The sequence below is a fragment of the Chenopodium album genome, chromosome 26 (assembly GCF_948465745.1).
Source record: "Chenopodium album chromosome 26, dcCheAlbu1.1, whole genome shotgun sequence".
NCBI classification, from domain to species: Eukaryota; Viridiplantae; Streptophyta; class Magnoliopsida; order Caryophyllales; family Amaranthaceae; genus Chenopodium; species Chenopodium album.
Window position 1 is genome coordinate 11,268,800 of NC_137859.1, and position 11,423 is coordinate 11,280,222.

General features: G+C 33.1%; 1 protein-coding gene across 1 annotated transcript; it reads right to left on the minus strand.

Annotated features, from left to right (window-relative positions):
- Positions 1–3,533: 3,533 nt before the first annotated feature.
- LOC145618616 (uncharacterized) lies at positions 3,534–7,371 on the minus strand. The gene is made up of 3 exons (XM_081673391.1): positions 5,198–7,371; positions 4,089–5,047; positions 3,534–3,918 (listed from the first exon to the last, which is right to left on the minus strand). The coding sequence occupies exons 1-3, from the start codon at positions 7,369–7,371 to the stop codon at positions 3,554–3,556; spliced, it is 3,498 nt and encodes a 1,165-aa protein (XP_081529517.1). The 3' UTR covers positions 3,534–3,553.
- Between the last annotated feature and the right edge of the window lie 4,052 nt (positions 7,372–11,423).

Genomic DNA, 11,423 nt, shown 5'->3' on the forward strand with positions numbered 1-11,423 from the left:
ATGCATGAATCCCAAATAAAAGCAAATAGCATACAGTTTGAATCCAAAAAACATGTACAATTTCCATGCATAATATAAAAAAATAAAAAGAGCATAAAATTACACGTAGTTCATACCCAAAAAGCATAAAATTACACGAAGTTCATACCCAAAAAGCATGTTCAACTTTTATACAAGTAACAAGAATATACAATTATGATGTAGCGAAAAAACATAGTTATATACTTATATACTCCTTAGTAGAATCTTAACCTTATAAAATAAAAACACAAAATTATACTCGTGTAACATATTCTCCGGAGGAAGTATGTCTTTGTGATCAGAAATTCAGAATTGATAGATACTTCTATTTAGATTCCTTTAGGGATTTTTGCTGCAGATGAACACATGTGTTCTAGATAAATGCATAGGACAAGGATCAATCTAAGGGCCCTTGTGTTGGTTAAATTTTATTGGTAATTTTTTTTAACCATTATGGAAGACAAAAGCGTAAATTATTACATGCATCCGAGAGTATTGAAAATGATGCTCATGTTAGCATGTATATTTCACATTTGTAGTTGTAGTGGTGTAGATTTTTTTTTATATTTTGCAAAACTTTTGAGGAATGAAGTACGGAGTATTAAAAATAAAAAATAAAAACTAGTATAAGATCATTAAGCTACATTACTAAAAAGATAGGGTATTTTACAAGGATTAGGGTAAACCAAAAAATTATGTAGCCCTTACTCAGTTATTATTTAAAATTCGAAGATTCTTTAAATAAAAACGTGAGAATTTCAAACTAATTGTAAGGAAATAAAGTGTAATTTGACCTTAGAACATAATTTTCAAAAGCCTAATAATGAGTTGAGTGATGTGAAGATTATTTAGGAAATGGGTTACTCTGTACCCATTATTGTTTTTGTGGAGCTTATTAATAGACATTACATTTATGAAATCTATAGTGGCTTCCACTAGTACTATCTTTGAACATGATTGGTAAAATTTGATAAAGAAATTAAGAGAAAGATGATTAATGATACTCTCTCTGTCTCACTTTACTTGTCTTATAACCATTTGTACAAAATTTTATACACGTGAAATAGTAGATGATAATTTATAAGTGTGTGGCTCAACTAGAGTGAAAAATTAAATAGAAAAAGAAAATGTAAAGTGAAATGGAACATCTTAAGAAAAAGGTTAAACGTGAGGCAAGTAAAATAAGACGAATGAAATTGTAAGCTTATCTTAAAACGATGAAATGTTTAAGGAACGGTCAATTAGAGACAATATGAGTAGAAGATATCATGTTGATTTGTTGTTGCTTATAATTAGTCAAGTCATGGTTTCAAATAAAAAATAGTCAAGTCATATTCTCAAAAATTAATGACAATTGAAAAGGACTTTGCGAAATGGCTTTATGCTTTTATTAAAGAACATTTAAGTGGTTACATGAATGTAAGGACTATTATTATATACTCCCTCCCTCCTTAAATATAGTTCTCATTTGATATATTTGGGTTAAAATTTAAAATATTTATGTGGGTTTATAAGAGATTTTATATTTATGTGGAATCTTAGCTTCTTGAATTCGTCATATTGAACGTATATTTTATTAATATTAAATTTATATAATTTTATGCATATGAATATAGAGATATAAACATTTTACTATTTTAGGACACGTTGGACTGTTGGAGGGAGTATTATCTTCGTTCCTGAAAGTTCAATACACTCACTATTTTCACGGACTTTAATGACATTCTACGTATAACCATTAATATCTGTAATTTTGTATTTCAAAATAAATATTAAAAAAAAAAAGTTAATATTAGAAAATAGATTTCAAGATGAATTAAACAAGACCTCACATATCTTTGAAATATCTAACAAGATCTTTAAGGAATGGAGGTAGTAGTTTATTTAAGCACATGTTACTCATCACTTAATGGTAAAGCAAAATTAAATGTTTTTTTTTTTTTTTTTGGTGTTCTACCCGATTCACCCTTTGAGCTAATTCAAATTCGGGGATCAATTTTGGGTGGAAAGCAAAATTAAATGTTGGAAACAATCGAATATAGCTTAGAAATTCTAAGTTAATCTTAAGCGAACAAGTGTTGTTACAATTTTAATGGAGCACATTAGACCTAGTAAAACAAAAGATAATCAACCTTAAAAAATTATAGTGCCTAATTGCCTATAATTCCAAAGTAGGCATCATATGCTAAGTAATGATACTCCACAAATGAAGTTTACTTTTTCTTTTTATCTAAATAGAAAAGAAGAAAACTACTTTCATAGTCTTAATTTATTATTGGCAATCTACCCTACCATATTTTCATACTCCAATAGGCTATTTTGCCTCTTTATCAATCATGACAAAATGTAAATTACATTGAGAAACAAAGACAGTTGAATGGAACTATCCATCCAACTTGTACTCCTAATTAAGTGGGCATAAGAAGTCTATTCTAAATTATAACTCTAGTTATTTTTTGTTCTACTCACTTTTCATTTTAGTCGGTCCTTTTTTATTCGACTTTTTTTAATTTGATGGTCTACTGTCCATACATATGCAGACATGCTAAGTCTAATTTGAGCAATTTCACAGTAAGCAGAGAAGAGCAGAAAGGCATAGAGCCATTCTGAACAGCCATGGTCAGCAAAATACTACACTCCCTCCTCCCCCTCGGCCCTCCGGTGTTCTGGCTGCTATCCTAGCCGAAGATCCATATAACAGTTAATCAAAGAGGCATAACATGAAATATATAGCTTCAATTGGTAGAATCTTATAACTGAAATTGCAAAGTTTTTTGAAAAGTGTCATTTTATAAAACCTTATCATCAGCATCAATATACTCAAGCAGAATATCAATTGCTATAGAGCCAATACTCTGCAGCAATTACTAATATTATATGAACCACTCATACTCGAATAAAAAACAGCTCAATTTGAAACCATGATTTTCAGTCGTTGCTTAAATGACAGTCCAGTTGCCGGGTCTGGGGCACCGAAAAATTACTCTTAAGACTCGAACTTTGTAGACTCAGATGAGAATTTCTATCTGTTAAGTGCTTGCACTTCTGTTATGGTTGCTGCTGATATCAAAGTGATCATGGTTAAAAACTGATGTATGGCGAAGCAGTAGAAATCGATTTTCCAGATTTTTCATGCCGGGTATCCCAACATTCCCAAGGTTTACCGGCTTTAACATTCTTCCTCGTTCATTTGACTGTTTCCCACATTTCATTTAGTCACAGGCCACAATAAATATACTCTTGAGTCATGAACTCATGACAGAGCAGCAAATAATCAACTTTTAGCACCAAATAAAAACAGCAAAAACTGCAAATAAGGACCTAATATTGCAAATTAATCAATTGATAGAAGAGTTAAAAAGACATAAATTTAAATCAATTGCCTCTTTAAAGGATCTAATTTTGCAAATTAATCTATGAACAAGATATTTTCCAATGCTGCCAGGAAAATTTGCTTAATTGGACCAGGTGATACTTTTGCTCAACTGCAGCAGCAAAGACCAAAGGCCAAATTGATCATTTCTTTTTTCTGTCAATAACTCTGAGAAGCATTCATCTTGCTGAGGGATAATTTTTCAAAAGGACCGGAGAGGTAATTGTGTTTTTGAGCTGATAGTTCTTGAGCAACATAACGCATAGTGGGGCGTGAGTCTGGTTCTGAACTCGCGCATAATAGAGCTAATGTGAATGCAATCACCACTTCCTCTGCTAAACGCCTTGTAGGTGGTGAGAGTTGTTGGTCCAAAATGTCTTTCAGTAGCATATCAGGCCTGCTATCTGAAGATGATAAAGAAGACAACAAGTCTCCAGGATGCTTCCCCATTAAAACTTCCAATGCCACCACTCCGTAGCTATAAACATCGCACTTTTCTGTCACTCTCATTGTCAAAGCCAGCTCTGCCAATGAGGCAATAACAAACAAATAGAAGAAAAATTACACTCTTTGAATAGTAGGAGGAAAAAATCAAACAAAACACTAATTATGAAGACAGAAAGCATGATGATCTACAACAAACTGTGTCTACAAGACTACAACTGAGATTATAAAATACTAGGATCAGACTTACCAGGGGCCATATAACCATAAGCTCCAGCAATAGCAGTCCAGTTAGAATTATCTGATTTAAGAAGCTTTGCGGTACCAAAATCTGATAGCCGAGGCTCAAATTCATTATCAATTAAGACATTATTTAAGGATATGTCACGGTGAACAATGGAAGGGGTACAATCATGGTGCAAGTAAGCGATTGCATGTGCCAAACCTCGGACAATATTCACTCGTCTTTCCCAGCTTAGTTCCACTTTGGCTTGTGCACTATATAACACTTCCCTCAAATTACCCCTTTCAATGTAGTCATAGACCAAGTACATGGATCGTTCTTTGGAGCAATACCCATGCATTTTGATGATATTCCGATGCCTGACCTGTGTCAATGCCCTGACCTCGTTCATGAAACTCTGTCGACTTGTTGCTGAAATGTCGCTAGAATCTTCCATGTGGAACTTCTTAACAGCAACTATATGACCAGATGACAAAGATGCCTTATATACACTACCAAAACCTCCTTTCCCAATACAGTAAAACTCGTTGAAACCATCAGTTGCCTTTTGAATATCTGTAAATGTAAATCTTTCTTCAGTCTCCCATATCAAAGATTCGGATTCATCAACCTCCAAAACTCTACTCTCTGCACCATGCTTGTTATTATTCTGGCAATGCAGTAAATAGGCAATACCTACCCCAAGAAACAAAAGAGAAACAATTGATACGACAACTGCAATTGTAATCTTCATGCGAGTATTACCACAAGGGGATAGTCCTGTTGTATTCCCGCAAAGACCAGGATTCCCCACGTATATTCCTTTTTGAAAAAATTCATCCCTTGGAACTGAACCTGATAAACTGTTGTAGGAAAGATCAAAGGACTTAAGACTATACATGTTTGATAATGAGTGTGGGATACCCCCGGTGAGATAATTGTGAGAGAGATTAAACATTGTCAAAGTTTTGAGCTTGCCGAGGTTTTGAGGAATTTGACCTGAGAAAGAATTACTACTAAGATCCAGAAGGTACTGAAGTTCATTCAAGTTGCCGAGTTCAATTGGTATATTTCCATGCAAGTCATTGTGACTCAGGTTCAAGCTCAGTAATCGTTCACAATTTCCAAGCTCAATAGGAAATTCTCCAGAGATATTGTTTGCTGATAAATCAAGATACTGAAGAGACTTCAATTTTCCTATTGTTCGTGGAATATGCCCTATCAAGTGATTACTGCTCAAGTTAAGGTTGTACAGCTTGCTTAAATTACCAAGTTCATCTGGAATTTTCCCACTCAAATGATTTGTGCCAAGAGTCAGAACACCCAACCGTGATAGTTTCCCAAGCTCAGCTGGTATTCCCCCTGAAAGTTTGTTTCCCTCCAACCGAATATCTGTAAGATTCTTACATTCTCCCCACTTGGGAGAGATCTTGCCAACAAACTGATTGTCATTCATGCTGATATAATAGAGCTCGGGATGAATACCAAATGCATCAGATATACTCCCATTGAACTCATTTTCTTCCAACCGGACTCTAGTTAATCTTGAGCAGTTCCTCAAGCAAACCGGAAGGTCCCCAGTGAAACTATTATTATTAGCTGTCAAATACTCCAACTTGAAACCATTACATAAGCCAGGAGGAAGATTCCCTGAGAATTTGTTATTTGTAAAGCTAAGAGAAGTAAGGGATAGAAAACCTTCACCAAATTTTGGAGGGATTTTCCCAACCAAATTATTTTGGGCGACAGAGAAATCTTTTAGGTTCCGAAGATTAGACAGGGTACCTGGCAACTCCCCTTGCAGGTGATTGTTATTGAGATTAAGAACAGTTAATGAGGTTAGGTTTCCAATCTCTGGTGGGATTGTTCCAGTAAGTTGGTTGTTGAAAAGGCTGAGAGCAGAAAGATTGCTTAGGTTCCCGATGGTTGGAGGGATTGGACCTGAAAGTTTGTTTGTTGAGAAGTCCAGCTTCAGCAAGACTTCCAGGTTTCCTATCTCTGACGGTATGGGACCATTGAAAGTGTTTTGGTAGAGAAGAAGATACTTAAGCTTTGTCAGTTTACCTATTTCTGGAGGGATGATCCCACTAAAATTATTTTTATAAAGTTGCAAGGAAGTTAACTTTGTCCAGTTGGTCAAAAAATATGGGGGGACTTCACCATACATATTATTTACAAATAACTCGATTTTTGATATATTTTTGAGATTTGTCAAGGACAATGGTATCTCCCCACTAATTGAATTATTAGAAAGAAGCAGCTCGGTAAGGTTAGTACATGACCCAAGTTTGGAAGGAATTGTAGAATTCAATCTATTTGAATGCAGATAAAGGGTTTCAAGGTTATTAAGGTTTCCTATAGAAGATGGAATTTTCCCAGTGAGTAAATTTTGGTGTAGGTGCAGAACTTTGAGGCTAGAAATGGACCCAATGCTATCAGGAATTGAACCATTAAACTGGTTAATGCTCAGTTCAATGTGATACAGATTAGAGAGCTCGGAAATCTTAGGTGATATTGGTCCTGTGAATAAGTTATTACTAAGGTTAATGTATTTAAGTTTAGGAAGACTGCTGTAAAACAATGCTGGTATCGACCCACTGAATTTATTATTTGCCAAAGAAAGTTCGGTCAAGTTCCTGCACCTTAAGATAAAGCTTGGAAACTCTCCTTTTAATTCATTCAACAACAATTGTAAGGTCGATAACATAGGCATGGTATTGAACATAGACCAGTCAGGGCTTGTAAGCTTATTTCTACCCAAGTATAGGAGCCTTAGCTTCCCCAACTTACTGAGTTGGACAGGAATTTTATTGCCTATACTGTTATTATACAGGTCAAGAGAGTCAAGTTGAGACAACTGACCTATTTCCGGAGGAATAAACCCATCAAACATGTTGTTACCAAGGTCCAACTTAATGAGCTTGGAGAGCTTACCAATGCTTGGTGGGATTTGACCTTTCAGATTGTTTTTCGCGAGAATGAATCTTGTAATATTGGGAAATGCACTGAAATTGAAGCTGGTGAGAGTGCCGGTGAGGCCTCTGTTGGATAAGACAATGCGGGTGATGGATGTAAGGTTGTTGCAAAAAATGCCAGTCCAGTTGCATGGGTCTGGATTATCGGAAACACTCCATGATGTGAGATTAGACGACTCAGACAAGGAATTTTTCCAGCTGAGAAGTGCTTGTGCTTCTGTAAGAGTTGCTGCTGATATCGAAGTGATCTGCATCAAAAGCAGAAGACAGGTGAGAATCCGGTGAAACATAAGAATAAGGTAACGCGGACCAGGAGATTTATCAGATTTTTCCATGGCTGAGTATTCCAAGGATTTTGGGGCAATTTAAGAACTTTCAGAGGATTTTCTGCTCTAAAATACAGAGCTTTGTGCGGCTGACTTCTTAGAATTCAATCAATTCATCTGATTCAGTGGCGGGCACATTAAAAATACTATACTGTATACGCGTTGGCATTCATGTTCATGGAATCATGGTAGCCTCAAAGTGTGCTTATAAAATATCTGAAATAACAGTAGAATACAACAACTGCCACAATTTGATCAACTTGTAGCAATTTGTTATTATTATTATTATTATTATTATTATTATAACCCTTTTCTGCTTATCTTAGATGAAAACACCTACTTAACATGCTCTTAAATTTAATCTTGAAAAAACACAGGATTTAGTTGAGATGCATAATGCTAAGAACTATTCAACTTAGAAAATAGAAACATTCTGCACTGATACTGATTCAAATTCCAAACAGTTAAATAATACAAGTACAAATCTTCAGCATTCCAAGTAATTTGATTACGTCGAAAATAATACCAAGATGAAATATCAATACTTGGTACTTAGTTCCATGAATAAGAAGCAAATTCAACCACTACGACGAGTTCGTGCAATTGCAGCGTAGTCTTGTAAATTTGTGCAATTGTACAGATTAGTTTATATTGTTTCATGCATAATGATACAAAAGCAAGAAAGGGGAAGATTAATATACATCCATTTGAGGCTTACCTGAGCATTGTTCTGTTGGGCATTTTGACAAACACCTTATGAGCATGGAGTATTGATGACTTCAACAGCCAAACAAAAGGGTGAAGCAGTTTGGCAAAGTGATTGATTGACTAGTATACTTTGATACAAACATTTGTGTGGTAGTTAAGTTAGTTAATATTATCAAATGGTCCAATAGGATGACGTATGAGATTTGCTATCGTAGTGAGATAGTGACGTAGTTACCATATTTGATTTTAGGTTTTTAGTACCGACCACTAATTGATACTAGAAGTGTTATTATTAGTATTATTTTTTTTTTTTTGAAACCAATACTAGAAGTGTTTTTATATTGTTAAGATGTGAAAGAAAAATTCAAAAAAAAAAAAATGTTTAGAAATGGGAGTATGAAATGATAGATATTATACATAAAAATGATATATATTAGATACATACTAGCCTTTTTATAGAAATGTGATTACATAATATGATCATCAATATCACGGACTTGATCTTTCACGGACAATAAGCAAAAATAGAGAAATATGATTTAATCCGTGCATTTATTCATTTATTAACAATTTAATTAATTGATAATTTTTATTATTAGTACACAACTACACACTTATGGCGTTCAAGATTTTGAATAACAAAATCTTCACTTGTTTCTTCTAAGATGTCACAAAACAATTTAAACTAAGAGAATCAAATACGGAGTAACACACTTGGTTGTTTTAGTTTCATACGTGGCGTTGTTTTTTTTTAAGGTATTTTTTGTTCTTGTTTGGATATTTAGGTTCAAATTCTATTCAATATTTTATAGGAAAATTGGATTAAAATAATCCTTACTATTTGTTTCAAAAAAAAAATCCTTACTATTAATAGTTTGTGCAAAAAAATACAAAGTACAACTTTAACTATTTCATATTAATAGTACGTGTCATCTTTTGTACTATATGTGCAAAATGGTACGTCGACAAAATAATTAAATAATACAACATCAACTATTTTGTCAACATTCAGTACGAATATTATTTTACAGTATTAACTAATATATTTTATATTATCTATATCAAAATATATCAAAGTATTATATATAATATTTTATATGAAAAATTACTTTTAAAGATACTACATAATACGACACACTACAACTATTCTTTCTATTTTATTGAATCAGACCCGACATACTACATAACAATTTCAATTCAATAAAATAGTTTCAGTTCAGTAAAATTAATTTCGATTCAGCAAAAATAATTTCACTTCAGTAAAAATAATTTTAGTTTTGCAAAAATAAGGTGAAATGAAAAAGAATTGTGTACTTAAAAGTTTTCTACAAATCCCTCTTGAGAGTTGAAATAATAGATAGAGGTTAATGAATTGATAAACTAACCAAGTTAACTATTCTCTCGCTCTCAGTAATTGTGATTCTAAAAATAGAACAACATCTCCACCATTCTTGAAGTTGGAATTACTTACTGAATTTGAGCTCTTGTTACTTATCATTGGAGCTCCGTTGCAAAAAGTCACGACTAAATTTATTTGTTTAATCAGACAGCGAAGTCTCCACGAAGATCTCATCAGCCATGTCGAAAGAGAGAAGGAACATCCGAGATGGTATCCAACAACATAGTAATTTACCTTTGTCAAAAAAAAAAAAAAAAAAAAAAAAAAAAAAAAAAAGTAATTTAATATCCAACTATGCATACGACCATTAGAAGTAGGATTAGACACATACGTTTTTGGCAGACCACCACCAAAATAAAAACCGGCATCAACCTGCCTCCAAGAATTCGCAACAAGTGGCAGTTGGATGAAAACAATATTATAATTTCATTAGTATTTGTTTCTAGAGGTGATCATTGGGTGGGCCGGGCTAGGCCAAGGCAAAAAAGGAAAATCTTGGGCCGAACAAAACTCCGGACCGAACAGTTCGTGCCCAAACCTGCCAAAATGGCCGGGTTGTACGGGCTTTTCGGGGCAATTTCGGGTCAGGCAAAAAAAATCAACTAAATTTGCATAAAAATGTCTTCACACTCCCTACTTATTGAGCCCTACACCCTAGTGTAGGATCTTCTACCTACAACCCTTATGCAAAACGGTATTGTATTACTATTAGCCTTCCTCCCACTAACTCCTTACTTCCCATAACCCACTTGCTACAGTAACAATCTATACCCCACTACATTTAAAAAAAAAAAAAAAAAAAAAATCTGAACCATCATTCAAATTCTCCTTCTTCATCCTTTTCATATTATTTCCCCATTTTCTCTTTCATCAAAATCTTTAACATTTGCAAATAAATTTCAATAAAAAGTTACAATTCTCTACAATAATCAAGCATAATGTCTAATATATGAGAAAATTTTGCACTTCGCTGGAAAAATTACCAAAACAAAGTCGAAAAACAAAATTGTAAGTGTTTTTGTTGATTTTTGAAACGAAAACACAAGTACAATATAGATTTGTAAATTTGTGGTATGTTGCTAGTTTATAAAATTGTTGGACACAAAAAATTAAAAAAAAAAGAGTTTAATTGTCGCAATTTTCTGGATAATTTAATCTATTTTGAATAAATATAGATTTGTAAATTTAGTCCGTAGTAGAAAGTTCTATTTTTTGGATGTTCATTTTCAATTTGGTAAATGTTCATTTAAATATTAGTACGATGTTATTCACATGTTAATAGATTATTAATATAATTAATGTTCATTTATACATTTGTATTTCTATATGTTCATATGAACATATACAAATGTACATTAGACTAATACATATTCCTATTTCTATATGTTCATTTGCATAGTTTTAAATATTTTTATAATTGACCATATCTTAAATTTTTATTTTATTTTTTTATGTTATTGACTTATAGATACATAGTGCTTATTTTTCAATAATATCCTTTGAAATTTGTTAGTTTTATTGATCAAATAATAATTAAGTTGTGACATGTTATCCGCAATAGGTTAATTTTAATGCTCCATAATTAAATGTTCAATTATAAAATAATGAATGTTCATTTACAATTAATTAAAAAAATGTTCATTTACAACCGTTAAAAAATGTTCATTTTAAAAATATTATATGTTCAATTATAAAAGTTTGCCAACAATTTCCCATGTTCGATTTTCTAGCCCGCTACGCCATCCCAAATTAGCTCAAGCCTTCGTTCCTCCGTGACAAACAATCCATGGTGTTGGTGATGGGATAGAATATCAACTCCTATATTTCCCACCGCTACTCCATATAATGGAAGATACATCTACCACCACCATAACCATGACTAGGGTCGTAGCAATGATTTTGGGGCCCTGTTCCAAATCTAGAAAGGGGCCCTTAATAATATAAAAATCACACA